The sequence below is a fragment of the Camarhynchus parvulus genome, chromosome 9, assembly GCF_901933205.1.
Source record: "Camarhynchus parvulus chromosome 9, STF_HiC, whole genome shotgun sequence".
In the NCBI taxonomy this organism is placed as follows: domain Eukaryota; kingdom Metazoa; phylum Chordata; class Aves; order Passeriformes; family Thraupidae; genus Camarhynchus; species Camarhynchus parvulus.
The window spans coordinates 23,854,026-23,877,280 of NC_044579.1; the positions used below are offsets into that span (position 1 = coordinate 23,854,026).

General features: G+C 43.5%; 1 protein-coding gene across 1 annotated transcript in view; it reads right to left on the reverse strand.

The window, feature by feature from the left end:
• Positions 1–23,255, reverse strand: part of GPC1 (glypican 1) — a 207,598-nt gene that overhangs the window by 78,499 nt on the left and 105,844 nt on the right. The window contains exon 2 of the mRNA XM_030954227.1: positions 23,006–23,164. Coding sequence (XP_030810087.1) covers positions 23,006–23,164 — 159 coding nt within the window. The remainder of the gene's footprint in view (positions 1–23,005; positions 23,165–23,255) is intronic.

A 23,255-nucleotide genomic window follows, 5' to 3' on the forward strand; every position in this document is an offset into this window, starting at 1 on the left:
ACATTCCAGAAATATCCAACCATATCATCATGTTTAAGTGTTTAGAAAGACTAAACTATAAATGAGAGAGGATCAACATGTGCTGAACAGAAGCAGGAGAGCCGCTGCTAGGTTTTGTGAACCTTTCCACACTTTGGAGAACTTCAGAGAATTATACCCTGAGCAGAGACAGCAACAAGCTCATGGAAGCTTTTTCTGTGCTGTACATTGTGCTGGCATATGGGAATGTCATACCAATGCTATTAGCCAGGGCTCCTTTGACATGATGTAAAGCATATAATAATTATACAGCAAATATGACGAGATGGAATTGAACCTGATCTCAATTAGCAACCAGAAGTATCCTTCCAACTGAGATTAATATTGATTAAACCATAACAAGACTAGTACTTGCCAATAAGAGCTCTATAAAATCAAGGAAAGGTGAGGCCAACCTCTAAGTTGGGAGCACTTTGTCATGAGCTGTAAAGACAAGTGATTGTCCTGTGGCCCAATTTGTCCTTTTCAAAAATGGAAGTTTGGCTTTGTGTAATTCAGGAAATTACAGTCATTTCAGCGGACAGCTAGTCTGGCCAGGAGCCCAGAGCAGAGATCAACAACCTTCAGGAGACAGCTCTGTCTTCCTTTCAGCTTTCCCCATCCCTGGGACAGCATTAATCACATCAAATCCCACTCCTCTCAGCCTTCCCCACTCTCAGAAATGCAAGACATGGTTCCCACGACTGTTGTACCGTACTTCAAAATATAGGCTTGTGTTTTTTAATTTCCCCCCTTGCACCAAATTAAGGTGGATATTTTGGAGTTGAACAAATATATTGGATTTATTGGCTCTTCCCCTGAGTGAGGTATAATAGTTCCACCAGTCCAATCCCATGTTTCCTTTACATGGAAATGATTGGATTTATTGCTAGCCATTTTTAGATTATATTAAGTCAAACCATAACAACTAAGCATCCTTTAGGGCTTAGTGCAGATTATAAAGTGATGCTTGAAAAACAGACATGCAAGGGTATGAGAGGCAACAATAGAAAGCTTACAACAAATCTTATTTTCAAGATTCTTGATCCTATTTAAGTAATGTTTTAAGATGTTCAGGCCAACTTCAGAGAGATGATGTACAAAGAAACACTGAGCGCTAATATTCCTTCAAACGTAAAAATAAATACACACAACATTTATTGGCAAGTACCTGACAAAGCAAACTTCTTTCTAAGGTTTTATTAATACTTTTCTGATAAAGAGCTATTTGCAAAGAACAATGTGACAATCGTTAATTTTCTTAAGATGAGAGTAGGAGGCAAATGAAGCCTGGAAGCCTCTACACCCCAACAAATACTGGGTTGGGAAACAATTAATGCCCATGTGCCAAACCCAGAAATGTGTCCCCAAAAAGTGGCTTGTGTGCTTTCCGACACAGTAGCCACATGGCCCCGGCCAGGCAGCAGTGCCACAGCATTTCAGTAACATGGGCTCCAAGGTATGTCCTGAGAGACAGACCTTGCCTGTCCTGGTGATTTGTCAGTAGCTCAGCACTGGAATAGAAAGAGGCACTCAGAGTCCAGAAGAAAGAGGCCACAACCTTTCCAAGTTATTGGAGAGATCAGCTCTAAAGGTAATGCAAGAAATATTACTGCAAAGATACAGCAGGCCCATGGCTACAGGCACAGCCAAGAAATGTCACCTTGTCAAGGAACCTTTCCAGCCTTTTGAAATTTCACCTATGCACGAAATTACAATCCTTCACATTCAACAGCAGGCAAATATCAGCCTAACCTGGTGACGATAATAAAATGTAACACAGAAACTTATTAGGGAATAAACAAGTCTGACTCCAGCAGCCACAGAGCACCAAGATGATTTTTTGCTGGGTGCAGCCACTGGGACTCTGCAGGTTACCTGGGACAAGGGCATTATACCAGCACACTGACATTCATGTGCAACAGAGTTGTAAGGGAGCAGTAGCTGCCCAAGGATGTGCTCATGCTTGCTAAGCCTCTAATCCCAGCTTTGATTCCTTCTCCATCCATAATCAGTTCAAATACAGCTAGAATTAATCACTGTTTGCAAATTTAAAGGCTTCTTTTCTTCTCTCTGCTTAAAATCTGCCTTAGGTCACACACAGAGCCAGCATGGGTGAAGACCGGGGCCAGATCCCCTCAGAGTCTGGCATTCCCCTCTTGCCCAGAACACAATACAGTGTGTTACTGCTCAGCAGTGCCCAGAGCAATAAATAATAACAGTAATAATAGCAACAACAACAATAATAACAATAATAATGCAATAGTGCTAACCCTACAGTACCTACGTACTCAGCAGTGCTGCAACTGGAGTCAATCACTCTTGCTGGTTTCCTGGATCCATATGTGAACAGATTCTTACACCCCTCTACAACATCCCTGCCCACCCTGCCTCTGCCAGGCTCCAGAGTCTGTTCTCACTGACCTCCTCCCTCTGTGGTGAACTGTTCCTCCACCCAGTCGGTTCTTCCCTGGACACCACAAGGGTCGAGGAGAGGCAGCTGTGGGCTGGACAGGACAGTACCTTCCCCTGAATGCTGGCCAAGCTGATCCTCTTTCACTCGATGAGCCTTGCACCTTGCTCTGGAGCTCCAACAACTGCAACTGATTTCCAGCTCAGGTCACCTTCACATCACAGTGACCATCAGCCTTCAGTCATTAGGTTCCCCAGCTTTAAAGATCCCTTTGTCATTCCTCTAGATGTTATTATATTGCACAAAGCTTTGTTTAGATTTACTCAAAGCATCCCATTTCTTGCTATTATAGAAAGTCAAGAAACATAACATGAGCAGTGCTCCTAAAAATGAGATTTATGCCCAGCTGCACTGTGCAAGCAGAGTTACGGTGCAGAGAAAATTACAGGCAATAAATAAATGCGTATATAGATAGAGGATGCCTTTTAATACATATCTGAAAAGCATTCTTTGGAATGCTTAATGAGAAACCTATTTCAGATCCTCTAAAACCATTTTCTTAAGACTTAGTGAGTTCTGTACTTAAAAAGAGGTTAGTGGACCAGCAAGCAAAGTGTTTGTCATTTCCATTTCAAAGGATTCCAGCAGAGGCAGATATTTTCAAACATGGCACTTGCAAAATACTGATGCTCTTAAACCTGTAAGACAAACTAATTGCATCACCCACCACAGAAAATCTCAAATGTCATTTGGAATGCCAGTGGAAGTGCAGAGGGACAGTGGGCGTCCCTCCAAAAGACAGGTTGCATCCACAGATCATCCTTCACTCACCCCATGAGGTTCCTTGATTCTCTGGGATCATGCTACGCTTCTGGAGCTGACTTTCACAAAATGGACATTGCTGGGAGTCTACAATAGTAAAGTTTTTTCACCATTGCCTTCCATGGTCTAACAAAGATCCACATCTTATGGATCATTGTAGACTGGACTCATTTGATAGATATCCCTACTAAAACAGCAGCTGATATCAAAGATGATGTGAAGAATACTGTCCAGCAAGGTCCATTCCCCACTGCTGCTTCCTCTTGCCCACAAACTGCCCAGGGTTAGTGAGCATCCCTTCCTCTCACCCAGCACGCTCCCAATCCCACTCGCTCACCTCCTGGCTCCAGAGCAGTTGCTGTTCCTTTGGCAGCCCTAGCACCCAAGATGGACAAAGACCAGAATAAAACAGCAAGAAATGCACTTCTACCCCTTCAGCAGCATGTCTGTCCCACAGGAACACCACAGTCTGTTTCTCAGGTGTTAAACACACTCACCCAAGCCAATCCAGAAGAGCACCCTGCAGACAGAAACCACGTGGACAATGACCACAGATGGAGCCCAAGAAAGAGTAAAGGATGAGGATACAACATCACACCAATTTCACAACAAATAAGAGGTGGGGGTTGAGAGCCAAACCAGGCAACCAATAAAGCCTGACATATTTAAGTTGAAGGTATGATGACAAAAAACCTAAAGACTCCCCATGCACCAAGAAAATGAGCTTGAAAAAGCAATGACTGCCTGCACTAGCAATTTATAATCTCTCAGCTGCTGAGATTGTGAACAGTGGCACTTTGTAATCTTATAGGAAAAGCAGCTCTAATGCCATCTGGTCATACATTTCTGGCCAAGATCATTTAGTGGAGCCTGTAATGAAAAAAGTTGCACATCCTCCTAAAAATTTGAATTATGCCAGCTGTGCCACAGTGTCACTTGTGCTTTCAAGGAGAAGGACAGCTGTCATTCCTTTTCTCTGAAGATAGCAAGCACACTGCCTTGCTTAAGAGAACTAATTTTTCTTGGATCACTCTAAATTATCCTACCTGTCACTAGGAAAAGAAAGGCTGAAGTCCCTATTAACATTTTTTGCTTGATTTTTGCTGACATGTATATACAGCACTTGCTTCTATACCCACCTTGCTGAGCTACTGTGAAGAAGGTGATATTTGGACCTTGACTCTAATCTGAACTGAAGCCAGGTCTACAGCCTTGGCATAAAACCAGTTTGAGGGAGGGTGCAGTTAAGCTCATCATCTTCACCTCTCCTAACGAATGAGACATTTCATATTTTAGATATTACCTCAGCAACTTCCTGCCAGTTTTAAATTGCTCTGTCATCTCAGATTAGCACTCATCATTCATGCTAATGTAAACTAAATGGTACCTCTCCTGAAATATGTGAAAGAAGAAATGGGATTACAATGAGGGCTGCAGAGGATAAAATTTCTAATCTGTGAGCAACTAATTGCTGCAGGTCCTTCTCAGTACTTCCATCCACCAAGCCATCCATTTGAACTCCTCTATTTGCTATTATTTTATTTTAAGGTTAAATCTTGTTTGCCTCAAGCACACAACTATTCTCACTGGCTCCAAGAGCCTATTTCCAGAAAAAAAGATATGTAACCTGAAATGAGCAGGGAAGGAGATACCAGCACTGAACAAACCCATCCACTCCCAGGACAGCGGGGCTGAGGGCGCGCCTTCAAAACCACGTCCCGTCTAGACTCCTCCACCCGCTCCCAGAGCAGAGCAAAGCAGCAGCAGGGAGAATTATAGCCCAATACTCACTGTGATAGGAAGGAAATAGCATTGGGAAATGCTTATTTTAATGACAGGAAAATATTTGCCAGGCTTGGGCTTAGCAGCAGTAGAAATGTTATTACTTTCGAAGCTGGAAGAGTAAATATTTCAAGGGCTATTTTTTGACACCTTCACTGTGGCTTGATTTCTGCATCTATTAAGAAAAAGTCTATATAGCCTGTGGTGTGGGAGCTTTGCAAATCTTTGCATAAAACTCCATTTTATAAGGCAATAGTGCGATAGAACTGTATAGAATTTCCATCAGTCTGAAGAGCCACAAAAAGTAAATGTACATGAAAATACTAAAGTGTCCTTGTTTTGTTTCCAGAATTAATGCTAAATTCCATATCTTCTTCATTTTATTATTTCTCAGAGTACATGGAAACAAGACAGAGAAGTGTCCCATGAAGCACTGCTATGTAAAGAGGCCTGGCTGTGTACAGCTTCCTTCCCAATGTGTAAATCTGTCATTTTTTTTAACCCAAAATAACTTTAAAATGCTAGGCACACAGAAAGCTGTATTTCCTAGCAATTCACGGTTTCATCTTCCCAGCATGCTTATGTCGAGTGAAATCCATTTCAAAATACCATCACTGCAAGCACTTCAAAGCCTAGGAAACATCTTTTAATGGTCGTTTCTGTACCTACCTTGGGCCATCCTGAGCCTCCTTCAAACGCCCATTGATTCTGGTGGGAGTGCAGAGCACTGAGCAATGACACTGGAGAACATCAGCTCTGTTACCCTGCCCTGGAATTAGGCAGAGTAGAACCAATTGCTGTGCTGTAAAGTTCCAGTAACCCAGAAAATCCTGGGAAGTGCAGAAAGTGAATGGCTTTGATGGATGAACATTTGCAAATGTAGGGCCATCTAGCTCTGGAAATTACCTCTCAGAGTTATGATGATGTACTTTGGTATCTCCCTCGTTATGTGCAGCAAGTTTTTAGTCTAATTTCTGGGTTCAGGGCTTTCTGAAAAGGAAGTCACTTCATTTTGGAATAAAGAGGAATGAGAGTGAAGAAAGACAAGGTAAAGATTTGTCTACAAAAATGATTTCTCCAGGGTATTGCTTAATTCTCAAATGCTCCTCTTTAATAGAGCCAAATTGTTTTTAACACATAACATTATCTTTCCTCTATCCTACTCATTCCGTGCATAGTAAAGTGCATTCAAGGTACTCAAATGGCTGCTGTTACTCAAGGATGTGAGCACCTCCTTAGTCTATCTATCTTTGTAATACCTGTGGGAGCTGGGAAAGTCCTATTACAGTCTCAGGCTCAGAACATCAGAGATATTTAGGGACCTGCCACTGAGATAAATGGGATTAGTTGCCCCATGGCTTTTCTGGCTCAGAGCCTCCACTGTGTCCCTGAAATCACAAAGGACATCTTAAATGAAGCAGGGAACCACTCCTAAGAGTCTCACTACCTAGGCTGGGGGGCTCATTTCTGGACCAGCATTCCCATTTTGATTTAGCCTTATGTTGCACAACAATGAAGGCATTAGGTAAGGTAAAACCTCATCCCTGCTCTTCTCTGTCTGTGAATAACTGAAAAGCTTTCAGCACTGTTGGCATACACAGGCTGCAAAGCACTTTGGTGTGTTCTGCTTTACTCCAGCTCAGTTTTCTCTCACAAAGCTCTACATAAAACTAGGCCAAAGTAACTACGAAATCTCCTATTTAGCTCAGCACTCCTGGATTCTTTCCCTACAGAGCAGCAAACAGACTTTTATTGCCCTCTGCACCTGACTTTGCTCTGCAGAAGCACCTGTTCTTCTGCATTTGTTCCTGCAAAGCAGAGTGTGCTGAGGTGAGGGCTGGGCAGTGTGCAGTGTCTGTTCACCCCCTCCTCACCAGCACGGACACTTAAAAAGGAAATTTCCATCATTCCTGGGGGACTCCACCACTTCCCTGCCCTGTTCTGAGCAGCAGACACACAAAACACATCAGCCACTTACCCACATGGCACAACAGAAGCAGTGTAGCTCCTGTCCTCCACACCTGGGAATTAGTCTAAACATAGTCTGCTTCCAAACATGGGTGTCTATTTCCAGCATCAAACTTCCCAAAAGCAAACAGCAAACCAGTCTAAGACAAGGTAATAGTACACAATTTTCATAATGAAACAAACCTCACTGTGTCAAAGCTGGGCTTTCCATGGGCACCTTTGGGTGGTCACACATGCAGCTCTCCTGAACTTCTTGCCTTGGGGGTGTCACCATGAGCACTTTGGCCTCCTGATGCAATGTCATCATGACCTTTAGTGGCCAAAGATTCATCAGGACAACACAAGTGGGTATTTTTTTTAACTGTGACCACAGGAAGATGTGATTTTTTCCTCCATGGTCACTCAGCAGTCCACAGTAAGCCCAAAATAATGTTCCATGCTAATTGCCACAGACACACTCCTTTGAATAAAGAAGAGATGATATTTTCCACTTGCTCAAAGCAATTACTTCTTAAGATATGCGTTAGTTCAATCTTTCCAGGATTTAAATTAAGCCAAGTATTAAATCATCCAAAGCTATCTACCTGAACGTTTTCAATGTCTTTCAGCGTCTTAAAAACAGTCTTTGATGCTTGTTACTTTAAAGGCACAGAATTTTGCCTGAAAATGGACCACTTAAATTCCCTAAAGTGGAAGCTGAGAAAAACCATACTATCTATTTGCAGTCTCAAATTAATACTTTAGGTGGATTTTTGTATCAACTCGAAGTGGTCTAGAATGTGAAAAATAGAGGATTCTGTATAAATAAGAAACACAACAGCCATGCACCGAGGTGGGGAGTGATGAAGCTGAGAATTCCTTTAGGAACAAAGGTGAGAACTGCCTCCATAAAGAATTATATTGTGTTTTGGGGCTTGCACTGTTCACTTTGCCTTAGTTGTTAACATGCTAGCATGGCCACGATTGCAGTCCCTCAGAGTATGAACACAGGTCTCGTTCAGCAGATCAGCAATTACTCTAAATAAGAAATTAGAAATTGGTCCTTAGATACTGGTTTTGCTAATCTGACCGTGCTGAAAACTAATTCTATTCCTAATAGGAGTTCAAACTGCTTCTTTGCCCAAATTGTCTGTTTGCAGCAATCTGAAATGGAAGTATTTTATCAGCTTAACTTGACACAGTGAATTTCTATTATCGGAAGAAAAAGAACTCACAGTACCTGATTTCAGGTTCCAAATTGTTTCAGTTCATTGTGACTCTCTGGAATTATGGAGAATATGTACTCTATTTTCAGTTTACCATCACTACAAAATACCCTAAATGTGAAACTCTACAGATAAATGTCTGGCCTTACATACAAAGAGGACAAAACTCCTGTGAAATAATTATCCAGATTTACTGCAGTGCTATGACTGCAGAAGAGGCCTGAGAAGATTTAACTGTGCTGTTGGTGGCTGCTTCCTTCCTGGGTTGCTTGGGAAGCTTCTGGTACAGAGCACAACAAATATCTCACAACTCAATTCCCAAGGTGGAAGTGTGCAGTCAAGGTGCTGTGTCCCATCACTCAGGTATGATTGGGAAGTATTTTATCCCTGCTGTGGTCTGTGGTTTGTGCAGCATCACCTGCTCTCTCAAGTGCCTGCCTTTTTAAAATATATTGCACTACAGAGACCTGTAAGTTTTATGACAGCAGAGATTCCAATCTTTATAGCCCTTTTAATGAAAATTACCCATCATACTTTTTTAATGGAAAAAGACCAAACCTAAGCTGTGTCTGCTGACAGCGTTCACTCCTAGCTCCTTCAAATGTGTTTTCCATTTTGTAAGAAATATCCCTGTTCCCTCTTTGCCTCTATATCCCAGTCTATCCCCAAGATGCTCAAACATGACTGCTGCTGATCAGGCTGTTTTCTCTTGACTGCTGTCTGCTCAAATCTCCTCCTCTGTGCTCAGGAATATGCCTGAATGGAGGGTATGCAAGTTACAGCTTACTCATTATTTATATATTCTCTTGGTGAAAAGCTTTCCCCATCTTCCAAGCCAGGCCACCTTCTGCAGAGATTCTTTCTGTTCTGCAAATGTGGATCGTGCACAGCAGCAAAATTCTCAGCCCTTGTACTCAGGAGGGACAGCCTGGTAAAACTCAGCCTCTTCAGCTTTTTCACACCTATGTCTCTATGTGGTTTAACACCATATCCCCATGGGGTCCACTTTAGTGGCCATGGAAGTGCCCCTCCAGCAACTTCAACAGTCTCTGTGTCAGATCCTTGTGTATGTTTATTTAAACAGAAGGGAGGCTTTACACTCCATAAGAAGGGCCAAGGGACCAGGAGTGTGTCTATTCATCTTGCAATGAAGAGCAGAGGCACCAGGGAAGAAGCTGCTGTGAGGACAGGCCAGTTTGCATCAATGGCATTTTTTTGGTGGTGTCAATCTCTGCCTGTTGCAGAGAGAAGTCAGAGATCCCCTGAGAGGGATGTATGGCTGTGCCCTTCAGTGCAGGATGAGGTAAGTGCCTCCTCCTCATCCCTGTGCCCACCAGCTCCCATGTGGAACCCGGAGCACGGGCAGCCAGGATCTCTGCTCCCCAGCACTGCAGCACTTAGAGGCCTTACACAGAGCCATTCCTTAGAAAGCCTTGCTCAGGGCTTACCCCTGCTCTAATAAAGACATCTATTCCCACAGCTGTCCTGCTGCTGCTGCTGTTCACTCAGCACTTGGGTTTGATGAGCTGATTTCTCAGGGTGACTCATTCCACCCTTACTTCACCTGGGCACACTCCCTGAGGCTGCTCTTATCTGGGTGGTGAGGGCAGGCTTCCAGCAAGCTTTTGACATTTCATGCTGGCTGCCTCCTCCCTTCCCTTTGAAGATGCCTGAAGCAGGGGCCTAATGACAGTCTACTGTGGACACCTCCAGCAAAAGTGTTTCAAACTGCTGCCACAGACACTGCCAGCTCCTCCAGGAGCATTACTGATGGCAGCATTACTGACCAAAGGGCTCCCAGCTCTGAGCCTGCACCACCAGCACTGGGGATGAGCCAAGACAATGATCCCACATTGCTCAGGAGTCTGTGGCATGCAGCTATGGCACAGCAGGGCTGAGTCCAACAGGCTGGCTCCCAGCTCAGTGACTACAGACTCAAATAACAGATAATCAGACCCTGCAAACTCATTTCCCTTAGCTCGACAGCCACTGGCTTCTTCCTCTGTTTTACACACAGCAGACGAGGACTTGTTCTATTTCCTTTGGCCCCAAGAGATAAAATTTATATTTGTTACTGTGTATTTAATTCTCTGGGTTTCTTTCAGAATGAGTCTGTCACAGCTGTATTCCCCAGTGGAAACCTGAAAATCACTGGGCCATGTCCTAACCCAGTTACATCAACTTATTCAGTGTCAAAACTTGGCTCAGTTTTACAGTGAAGTCTGTTTGGTGAGTCAGCTTCCCAGTAAATCTTCAGGGATGTTAATCCACAGGCAGATCCTACTCTGGTATGATACATATACAAGGAGTTTCCCTTGGCTAGGAATAGAACAGAACTGCTTCAGACACGCTGTGCTTCAGTTGTATAAAATGTCTTGATTAGCATTTCTTGTTTTGTTTTTAGAGATAAAAGGAAATAACAATAGACTCCAAATCTCTGTCTCATTCATAGCCAAAGCTGGTCTGCATAATTAAAAGTAATTGTTAGCTTCTAATAGCTTGGCATTTTTCACTGCACCTTCCAGACAAGAGAAAAATCCAGACACAGAAAAACTACTGAATTGTGAATGTTCATTCAACGTTTTCAGTAGGCATCTGAATCTTGTGTTTAAGCCAAAACAGTAATGCAGCAAGAAGCACAGAGAGCAATTGCTTACTGGTGACCAAAGGTAAGAAAGGTCAAACGTTTATTTCCTTTGTTGCTCCTATCCGTGCAGTGCCCAGAATCTTTTAATTATATTTCATGGTCCTCTGAACTTGTACAAGGGCATAAAATATATTTATAGCTCACTTAAACTCTTAGCAATGAAACAGCCATCCTATGCAGGACCTTTGCTAATCAAGTGAAGACTTTCTATGCATTAACTTTAAAAATGTAAAAAAGTACTTGTTCCTTCTCCAGCCAAAACGCTTATCACAGTCTAAAGGCAACAACAAAGAAAAGCTATTTTCTTCTTAGGTAACAGTTTGAGTCTGTATCAGTTCACCCGTGATGTTTGAAGTACAATTTCACTGGCAATGCACATCCATTATAAGTGTTATTATAGAACTGGAAGCTCTCAACCACACTGTGCCAAACACCAAAGAAACATATAATAAAGAGATCAGCCCTCTCTAAAGCTTTTCCTGCCTAACTGTGTCATTTTCTCTTTTAGACAACAACAAAAAAGGGGTAATCAAATAAAGAGGTCTCCACTTAACTAATCATACTCGATGCAAATTCCAGATGAGCAGGCTGAAAAGCTCCCAGTGTAATTATACACCTCACACCAAACCTACCTGGCACATCTTACACCAACCTTTCATGCTGGGAATCTGCTTTGAGATGAATTTTAGGGAAGATCAGCCAAAAACATTACTTGTGTGTGAGGCTGAGATTAAGGAAAGGAGTAGGTGCTTTACAACAGGACCAGCTGCCCTTGCTTTGCTTTTCCCCCAGAAGCTGCTGGGCCCTGGCATGCTGGAGTGGGCAGTGATGGCAGGGAGGGAGCCAGGCTGGCACCTCCTGCAAATGGGGCCTTACATGAGATTTTAAAGACTCCACTCAAGGCTGCCTCATAACTGCAAACCCAAACAGCCCCAGACTGAGGGATCTGAAAAAATTCAAACTGCTGGTGAAACCTTAATTCAGCTTCCTGATGCACATGCTTTATGATATGATCTTTAATTAGCCTATGAGGAAATTAATAATGATTTCTGTGTGTAGAATTTGGCTGATGTACAGTAAATAATGCACCATGCTACCCAATGAATGGTGATGATTCAGCAGACAACATCTCTCATGTGTCCTGCAAGAGGCAAGGGGCCTGTGAGGGAAAAAACAGTGTAGGATTACATCAATGAAGAGTAAATATCAATAGTCTATTTGTGCCAGAGAGGGAGGCACAAATTAAACTGCAAAAAAAAAAACAACCCAGTTCTTGTGTTTTGCCTTCTGGCTTTCTTGATATGGAGTATGGAAACATAAAAATATTTAATGTTTCTTATCTGCTGATTAGTGTTTCATGTGATCAAACAGAAGCTGAGCTGTGCAGCAGTTCAGGGGCCTGGTGGTGACAGTCAGGCAGCACCAGGAAGGCAGAGGCACCGCTGGGATGGGCTTCACTGTGACCTGCAGTGAGCTCAACACGGCCAGGGGATGAGAGGAAAGCTGGGCTGGCTCAGCCCAGCCTTGTCATCTCCAACCTGACTGAGAGCTGCATGGCAGGTACAAAAGGCAGAGGATGCCAAATCCTGCAGAAACAGGGTCATGTTGCTTTCAAAGGGCTCCTCAAGCTGGACAAAACTCAGCCGTGTTTTTTCAGAGCTGCAGCAATTGCAGGCTGACATGTAAAATACTGGTTGTATTTGTCATGGGTACAGCCAACTGCACAGCTTTGCTGTTCACCTGCAGGTGTGAAGGAGGAGGATCAGCCCCTGCTCCAGCCAAAGCAGTCAGCACCAGAGGAGGAGGAGGAGCCCTACCTCTCTCATTATTACCTGTGAGCCAGAACTGGAGAGCAGACACAGACAAGTCCTTATTTACAGTGCACCATGACAAACAGGATGCCCCACTTTGCCCTCAGATGTCACAAATAAAGCACAAGACCAGCAAATTGAGGCTATCCATTATTCTTGGTTATTTCCACCCAAGCCCTTGCCTTTCTCAATGACCTGGAGGGCAGAAGCAAAGCCACAGGCACGGATGGGTGCATCAAAAGAGAGCTGAAATCCTGCTCTCAGAAAAGTCAATTCCAGCCATTTCCTCCACAAGAAGTTTACTACATGCTGCCACACAATACTTTTATTGGCATTCATTACTCCTTGAGGACTAATTGATTCATTTTTAGCAGCATTAAAACAAGGCTGCATTTTACAAGGGAATTGCTCTACTGCTGGGGCTGTAGGAAGCTGCTCAATTATCTCCAGAACACTAAAAGCTGAATCCAAACTCAATAGTCAAATTGTAACAAACATATTTCCCCAAGCCTTGATTAACCCACAGGCTGATCCCCAGCTCACAGCTGTCTCAGGTTTTGGGAGGGAGGTTGGGAGTGCTGGGGTTTGTTTATTTTATCATTACCACACAGCTTGGGACCCTGCAGAGCAGAGACAGTCACCACGGGCTGCATTTCTTGCTAAGCCCTACTGGAAGTGAAAACCACAAAATTGAATCCCTTCCATACTCACAGTAAGGTTGCTCCTCTCTTTTGTATCTGATGTCTCCTTCATTTGGAGCTTCCTTTCTGTTTAAGAACAGCTGGAGACACACAATTTAGCATTCACATTTAACTAGATATTTGTGGCATTCCAAAGTCAAATTAACAAGCTTGTTACCTCTCAACATGTAAAAATACTATAATATTCATTCCCAGCAACACCTACAAAAGAACACAGCAATTCCTTTCAACTGAAATACACACATCTATCTACATACATACATATAAATATATATTCCTTTATATGACCCTCTGCCTTTATCAGCATCTCTAAGTCACTAAGTTTAAATGGATTCAGAATCTTAACTGCACTGCTTTGAAAAATAAAAGGCAGATATAGTGAATAATGTGAAAATGTACAGCTTGGAGATGGAGCTAAGACAAAGGGAAACAAGTTCCAGCACTACATGCAAAAAACAAAGGTGGGTAATCAATAACATGGTGCATCAGAGAGAAAAAATGAATCCTTTTTATTTTCTCTACTAATGAACAGCCTCACTGTTCCTCTCCAGCCTCGGGGTGAAGAGTGTGCTGACGTTACCCCTTGGTCAGCAGGAATCACTGCTGAGCAATGTCAAACAACTTCCTGCAAAGGGGAGATCCTGCTGGGAAAGCTGTGGATTAGAAGTATTACTACAGACAAATCTTTAAAATCTCTCAATCTTTTTTCCATGTACTCTCCTAAAGATCCCAACCAAGCTGAAGTAAAACCCATTGTTAATCCTGCCTGGGTCACCACCTCAAAGCACCTGATGCTGCACTCACAATTTCACACACACATTTTGTAATATCAGGCCTGAGAGAAGCTGGGGTTCCTGATTTATATTTTTCTTTGCAGTGAAACAAACTCAGCCCATTGGTGTCTTGGCCAAGTCTACAGGTTTAATGAGAATGATGCAACACCATCTGGTTCCTTCAGAAGTAGCTATGAACTGCTGGGTAAAATGAGAGTTTTCTTTCCCTCTACCATGGGTAATTTCAGAAAATACAAGAAATAGAATCAAGATACCCCAACATTGCCTGGACACGAAGTGAAGCACTGGAAAAAGCTCTGCACACATTACACCATTTTAACTGTGCTTTTAAATGCAAGAAGCTGTGTTGGCCTGAAGGGAGAAAACAAAATAAGAGTAGGAGGGGGGGGATAAGTGAACAGTTTACATCCTTAAGCAGCTATAGAAAATACAAAGGTGAAATGTTCATCAGGGAAGGTATTCACCCTCTTTTTACCACAAAAAAGCATTATCTTTGAGTCTCCCTGCAGACAATCAATTGTCAGCCTGTTTTTCATAGGCAGACATCACTTTCAAGCTCTTATTGGCACTCCTGGTACTCATATTACACTCCAAAAACCAGATCAACTCCTCTAATCACAACAGGTTACCTGACACCAAAAAACTCCTACACACCTGCCCCCATTTACACAAGTTGTTTGCAGACCCCTGTCATGATATGGATCATTACTTCCACTTCAGAAGGGGCCTTACACAGAAAAACCACAAATACCAATGACCAGAGAGCATTTACAGGCAGTGCCTGTTCCCTCTTAGGCTGGGGTGCTGAGAACAGTTGATACCCCTGTAAGACAGGGAATGACATGATTTTTTTGGTGTCTAACTAGAAGAGGATCACTGTTTTATGAACTAGAGAGACTTATGAACTAGAGGTGCTCCTGCACCTCACTCAACACCCAGGGACTTGAGCTCTGTTCCCATCCCTAGCACAAACCTATGCTATGACCTTCCACTCATCTCTTCCCTCCATAATCCACTTCTCCAAACCAGATGTTTGTCCGTTTATTTTTGTTTTCAAACCAAGTCCTTGGACCATAGGTTGAGGGTCAGACAGGCAGGATGCCCTGCAGTGCATGACAGCACTTCTTGGCTCTATGCTGCTTCAATGGCAATAATTAATAAAGTAGAATCAACAGTTTGCTGCAAGCATTTCTGGTGAGACAGAACAAAGTACTTTTATCATCTCAAATGAGAACAGATACCTTGAAGTACTCAAAATAACCAAGCTCCTATGTCAGGACATGCCACATATTTCAGTAGAATATTTCCCAGCTCACTGTGTTTGCTGATCTCTAGGTGGGGACAGCATCTTGTTGCTGGAGCCCCCCTTGCTCCCAAATATCCACAGTACCTGGCTGGGAACAGAGACTAAATTCTTGTCAAACATCAAGTTGGAGCAAAAATATCCCCTCAAGAGCTGATTCAGAGCACCTAAACTTCTTTGCAATAAAAGCAGCCCAGGAAATCCTATTATTTTCGTCTTAGGAGAAATACTGGGCATCAGAAAGATGAAGGGTGACAACTGCTTCACGTGAAGCCAGCAAACCAGCTAGAAAATGGCCGAGCATAAAGTGGTTCAAGACTCGGGCTCTTCTGCAGAGAAACCTCAGCTGTTCATCTCCCATTCCCCGCCCTGACTTCCATCCAGCCATGTGGGAGTGAGGCTCTGCAGCCACTGAAGGCAACACCAGCACCTGTGATAAAACTTAGGCTGCTTGGCTGCTTGCTCTGTGAAATCAGAGGCTTTCAAAGAGATTCATGCACTGTGTCCTGAATGTTAAAATAAACTCTACCAACACCTTCTTCTGAGATTACTATCTGGGCATCATTAATTTCTTGCAAAATATGCCTGTGTTATCCTGTATCTCAGAAGAGCAGGTGCTTTCCTTTATGCCCCCAAGCAGATGCACATTTCACTGTTCTCTGAGCACTCAGAGGCACCTTTTTTTGAGTGTGTGACAAAACATGGTGACAGCTGCTGAAACTCAGATGCCTGATGTACCTTTTCCACCTAACCTGACTTTTGCAAGGACGAAGCAGCTCATCTCTGGGGTGTGCAGGCCCTTGCAGGAGGCACCCCAGTGCAGTGCTCTCATCCCAGCCACTCCAGCGTTTTGTTTTCTTTTCTTTCAATAAAAGAGAATATTGTGCCTATGCCATCTGTTAAGCAAAGTGCTGCACGTACATTGCAATATACCCTGCAGCACAGAGCAGAGCCTTCCAGATTATATGTGAAGAGAAGTGGCTGTAAGGAGAGAGAAAACTCCAGGTGCTGGAGCTGTTACAGGTGAGCTTAAACGTTTGCTTCCCTGAGGCAGAGACCTGTCAGGATAAATCTTGTCTGCCCAGGAATGCACCTCAGCAGACACCGCACCCCATTCCAGGAACCCATAAATACCAAATGAGATGCTCAGCACCACACATGAAAGCATCTCCTTTCTCTGGACTCTGACTGTGGGGGAGTGACAGCCTGGCTAGCATCAATCCTGTCTTGTGCTGGGCTGTTTTTAAGGTGGTTACTTGGGGGGGAACAATATATGAAGTGAGCATGGGTGTTTGCTGCCTTTTTCCTATGGACACCTCCAAGGGAACCCCCATATTTGGTCCTCTGTCCTGGATCCACCTGAGACTCTGCTTTTTTATTTCAGCTTAAAGGAGACACTCTCTTTGTCTGTATCATCCTCAAACCAACCCTAAGGGAAGGAAGTCCATGGGAGCCAGAGGAATCATCTTTGATGGACTCTAAATCCTTTTGATAACACATCCCAGAGGTAAAGCTGTAGGACAAATGGGCTTCTTCTGAATGATGCTGCCCAAGTGCTGTGCAGAAAGAGGCACAAAACAATGGTGTTTTCAGTAGTGCAATTTCACCAAAAAGGTTGCCTCTGGCCTGTCACAAAAATGCAGTGCAGGTGATGAATACTCAGTGAAAGAGACTCATTCCCAGGTTTCTTCCTATCCCTTTGTCATGCCACTAAAAAAAGATGATCAAACATCTTCCTGCCCTTAAGTCGCCCCTCTAACTCAGTCTCCATGACTCTGCCAGCTTTTTGTTCAGGAGCTGAAATAGTTCTAGGCCCACTCATTCTTTTCCATTTGGAAAAAAATGCCCATGCACAGGCACTGTTTCATAGCAGATGTTCAGCTGGGAGACAGCAGGCAGCCAGTGCAAGATTGATGCTAGGAAAGACAAAGCTCAGGTGAGCTGTGGAAGCCATGCCACATCCCCAGCATATATCCAGAGGGACAGCTGAGCCTGCTGTCCCATGGGGTGCTGGGAGCCCTGCTGCCTCCCATCTGCCCGAGGATGCTCCAGAGGTCAGAGCTCTCCTACAGCGCTGAGCCCATGGCCAAGGCCACCAACTGAGCCACACACCACAATTTCAGGGCAGAGCCCTGGCCTGGGGAGTCACCACAAGAAAGAGAGCTCCCAGGCAATTAGGGGTTTCTGGATCAAAAGCGATACATTTGAAGTCCTAACCCAAATTCCTGGCCCTAGGGAGCAGCCAGTGCTGGTGCCAGGGGCAGTGGGAGCAGGCAGCTCACAGAGCGCAGCCCGCGACTGCTGGAGCAATTCTGCTCACTCCACAAGTGCTCCCTTCCACAACCTCTGAAACAAAGGAATTTATTTCTAAACACAGCAGCAATTCCACATTGTAAGGCACAACACTTCTTCCCTGTTTCTAAATAAACAGTACCTTTTAGACAGCACCTCACTAAACCATGAGATGCCTCCAAGAAACACCCAGGGCTGAGAGCAGTGGCAACAGGACATGGCAAGTGTGGAGCAGTTCTTTTGGGACAACACGTCTGGGGACACAGGCACTGCAGCCCTGGTGGCCCAGATAACCCTTGCTCAGGTCTTGTGTCAATAATCTCCTGCACAGAGGAGTCCTGCATCTCTCTTTGGTGCATGGGCCACCAAATTCAGATACTTTAAAATTTCAGGTCATCAGGGCTTGGTTTATGGTCTCATCAACTGAGAAAATGCCAGCAAAATTCAGATTCAGGTCTGGATTTTGTAGTCCAGAACAGAGCTCTGCCTGCTGGGCTTACTCCACAACCTCCTGATCAGATTCCTTAAGCATTCACAATATATAAGAATGTAAAACAAAAATATTTATATATGCCTCTCTCCAACAGTGCTCTTAGGGGCTGCAGCTGTAGGTACTGAGGGTTATATAACTCAGTTCCTCTGACAAAGACACATTTGGTTGAACTTTAAACAAGGGACCTTTAGAAATCTGTAAAATTTTAACCATCAGTGTGTAACAGCTTCTAGGACATTTCCCACCTTGTAACATTTAAAACAATGATTCATCTTCATAAGAAATATGTAACTGTCTGAAACTAACTCTCAAATAATGTTAATTATCTGCATGGTCTGTGTTTCTGCCTATGCGGTTTCCAGCTACCAAGACTGGACATTATGAGAGCTTTTACATGACATCAGCTTTCCAATGACCAGCCAGTTATAAAATACAAATTTTTTTATCTGCATTTGATTGTCACAGCTTAAAAATCACAGATTTTATGAGAGCTACAAATCATTTTTAGACTGTGCAGTATGGACTAAAAGCCAAGGTTTTTTTGTTTTGGCTTGTTGATATTTCCTGAAAACATGAAACAATTCTGAAAGGACAGATTTCCTGGCTCACAGCTAAAGGTCAGCAGTCACACAGGGACTGCTTGCTAAGTGCACCAAAAGGAAAGATTGGCGCAACATTGCAGCATTATTAAAAAGTGATTTAAGTGGGGGGAAAGGGAGAAAACAGAGAGACAGACCTAGATTATACTCTCAACAACTGAGCTTTCACCAAGATTAGAAAAACAGCCTTGTTCCTTGCTGCTTGCAGCCCCTCAATGTCACTCCAAGCACTGCTTGCTCTTGCTCCCTCTTTACAGCTCTCTGCAGCCACCCCTGACTGCAGAGCCTTGGGAAGGGACTGCTCTGACCACGCACAAATCACTGCTAGAGCCTTGCCTGAACAGCCCAGAAGTTTTTCCAGGCTCATTGCTGCAACAGAGTATGGTAGTACAAGTTTAATTTGTACTGGGAAGGACAGGAGTTCAGAATTCTGATGACTGTGAGCAACACTAACATGCAGCTGTTAATGAGCAAAAAAAAGCTAATTTTCCACGGGAATCTCCCCCAGACCTGAGCAATGTTTGTAACTCTCTCCCAGCACAACTGAAGAGCCAGTCCTGTTCTGCAGCTGTCAGAGGGGCACAGCCAGCTCATCTGTATCCTGAACCACTGCATGGACAGAGCTCCCTGTCAAGGTATTTAATTTTGTAATAATAGATACTGAAATTTCCCCATTCACTGACAAGATACCAGTTTGAAAAGAAGCACATTCTGCAATCAATGTTGGAAGTACCTTTAAAACAGTATTTAGTACCAGCCTAACAGAGGTTGTATCCTAGCTCCCTTTAAGACCCCCAGCTTGTTTTTATTTTTATTATTCATGTTTTTCTTTCTAAGTATAGGCTATATATAATTTTTCAGGCAAATAAATGTCAACCAAAACCAACCTAACAGCAGGACTCTGCTACAGGCCCTGCTCCCAAGTACCTACATTTCCCTCCCTGTATGACCAAGAGCCCTGTGCCATCAGAATTAACAAAGAATTTGTGCCTTTAATCCTGATAATGAAATACCTCTACTCTGGCCACAACATCCTCCCTAGCATTGAGTTATCAAAAGCATATGCTCCCATCACGCATGGTCTGTGCTTCTGGCTCTTTTCCTTTTTTTTTAAATTAAAGCCAATTGGTTGTAGAGCAAAATGCTACCTTTTCAGTTAAAAGTTTAACAGCAAGCCTATGACCACATGTATAGCTTGCAACTGATGTCTCCAAATTCTGCTAACTACCGTAACATAAAGCAAAACAACAAATGAGCTGGTAAGCAGCTAAGCAATACCATAGGCTGTTTAAATTTAGCCCTGGCAGATCCTGGAGGAAGGGCATCTCCAGCCATGTGTCCTCTGCTGAGCAGAGAGAGCACTCAGGCTGTAGGATCCTATTCCACACCTCACTTTTGAATATATGGCTACACTTATTGCATGTCATCTGTATCTCACACGTGCATTTTCTCTAAAAGTGCTTTGTATGAGATAAAGAGCACTCAGCTCTTGGACACACAATGTTTGCTCCAAAAGCAGCCAGGGAGACTGAAACCACAGCCTCTGTAATTCCTTGCATCAACACAAAGCTGCAGCTCAGAGCAGAGGCGTGCTGACAATTGAGGGCTTTACAGACCACAACCTGCAAGGATGAATTACTCTCCAAAGCAAAATGTTGACCACAGGCATGGAGAACATTACTTCAGAGGCAGATTGCTGTAGCCTTGCTATTTTCTATCTGGAGCTTGGGGAATTTACAAGTAGAGACTATTGCCATGATCAGCAGTGAGATTACAGGCACAAGATTTGCTGTGATCAATCCAAAAATAAGACAGCTCCAGGCCTGAAGTTCAGTGTGCCACACCTGCTAGCAGAGAATACATGAATAATGTGATCTCCAGGCTACAAATACTTTGAGAAAGGGTTGGACATTCCCATCCAGTGGAGCCTCTCTGCCTCCTCCTAAGGCCAAATGAAATCACTAATGTGAGGACAAGCTGTGCATTGATACCTCTGAAACCCCAAAAGCTGCACTCCAAGCTGCTCCTGAGGAAATCCAACAAAATCAGGCATCCAGTGCCAGCAAGACTAGAACTCATCCATGTGACATGAAAAGCTCTTTTATTGAACAGCTCTAAGGAGCACTACCTGAAAAAGTCTTGTTAACTGTGAGATTAATAACATTTCCTGGAAGCTAGGGCAGTTTCTGTGGCATTGTTTCAGGAGCTGAGGTGGTCCCACTGCCGCATCACCAGAACTCCCTCAATTTTAAACCATTTATGCAATAGCTAAAGAAAAATTAATAGTACTATTTAAAGTCATGCTTGAAACTGAGACACAATATGATGATTTTTTTAATCATGTCTTGCATAAATTATGAACTCTGCATTGATTACAAGGGTAGTTAAGCACATGAAAAGGGTATAATGGGAGCAGGAGACATCTTCCTGGCCTGTGGGCTCAAGTGAGGTTGTTCCCACTACAGAACACCAATGATCTGTGCATTATGGTCTGTAAAAGTAGTACTTGGCTTATTGAACATTTACTTTGTTTGATACTTAAAAGAAACTTGGGTATGAACCACAGAAATAAAGCTCTATCCTTGTAAAAATCTGGGGAATAAAACCAAAATAAAATAAAATACTGGGGAATAAAACCAAATGGCTCTAACTGACAACACAAGCATCCCCCTTTTATATATTTTGTTTTGCTTACTGTTACTCTTACTGCTGTTATTATTATTATTAATCCACCAAAACATCACACTTAGACTAAACCAGTTCCCCACTAGGAAATTTCTGCTTATCAGTATAATCCTCAACACTTCCATCAAATTTTGCACTCCCTTAGATGTCAGATGCAGAACTCTGCTCTTTGGAGTGGCTGTGGTGAAAATAAAGAGCAGATATAGTAGCCAGTGCTGTGACAGGGAGTGGAGAGAGAGAGGGTGCCAAGCACTAACCCCTGCAAAGGGCTGGATTTCAGAGGTTGGGGATTGTGCTCAGCAGCAGCTACGTCAGGTCCCATTCAGACATCAGTCTGAGCAACCACCATTGTCAGGCTCTTTTAAAAATCCTGACTGTCACCTTTTAAAGCGGGTGAAAATCAATTAATTTTGAGCTTATAAAGGAATGTGTTTGCTGGGGCCAACCTTGGCCACACACACAATGCCTTTTGCAGAGATGCACTGCCTTTTCTTCCTATTTAGTGTAAAAGCACTTCATCATCTTGGTTATGAGCTTGAAGGTCAGGCTTATTTCTTTAGATCTATTATTTACTACTTGAATTTCCAGTTCCACCTTTCTGGCTATTACAGCTTCTTTTCCCGACTCCTTTTCACGGTAACTCTGTGATGATGACTGTTTGATAAAGGTAGGAGGACCATGATTCTAAGTGTCTGACCTTCTTCAAAATCTGATAATGGATACAGTTTCTGAATCACAGGTCATCTCAATTTTGTCAGTAAACCATTTATTTACAGTGGCCTTCAGACCTCCAGGCTCACTGTGCACTGCAAAATGGATTTTTCAGGGAACAATAAAAGTAGGAGAGGCATCCTTAGCCTTTGCTTATGTTAGGAGGGATACTGGACTTTGGAGTGAATGTTTCTCCACAACATCTTAATGCACCACAGTCTCTAAGAGCTTTCCTGTTCTGTAACATTTCCTGATGTTTGTATGAAACTGACAGTTATAGGCATCCAATACAAACTAACCTCCTTTTCACTTGCAACCTACATGGAAAGGGCAAGAAAAATCCATGTCTCCTTAAACTCTCTCCACCTACTGAGGGCTATCCAGTCACCTCTGCAATATTGCTCAACTTATAGTTCAAGGCACAGTGCCAGGTTTTACATCACTGCCTCAAATGCTACTCTGCTGTGGAAGGAGCTGATTACAGCCCGCCTGTCCCAGCCGTGTCAGTGCCAAGGCACACCAGTGTCTGCCAGCCTCCTCCAGTGGCTGCTCTGAAATGGAGACCTCAAAATGCCTTGGTCTTACAGAAACACTGCCAGAGGTACAAATCCTACAATTCCAGCAGCTCAATGCTTCATGCAAACTGTTGGGTGAGATGCAGAGAAAAATGTGTCAAACACCAACTCCTGGCTCCAACAGTGCCTGGAAAACTGAGCAGCGAGTGGATCCTGAGCAGAGGGAAGCAGGCAGGTTTTACTTACTGTCAAAGCTCCTGTGCTGTGCTGTTAGGGTGGCCTGCACGGAGCGACCAGCCTCTTTCATCATGGCTTCAAATTCACTTCGGCTTTTGTTTGCAAAGTTCTCCTCCATCTCGCTGGTGCAGCAGGTGTAGCCTTGTGGGCAGATTCGCAGGTGCTCCCCTAAAATGAGAGAAAATGCTGTTTAATGGCCAGGTCTGGGAAAGGGAGAACTAAGTGCTGGACAATCTCAGCTTAAAAATATTCCAGCTCC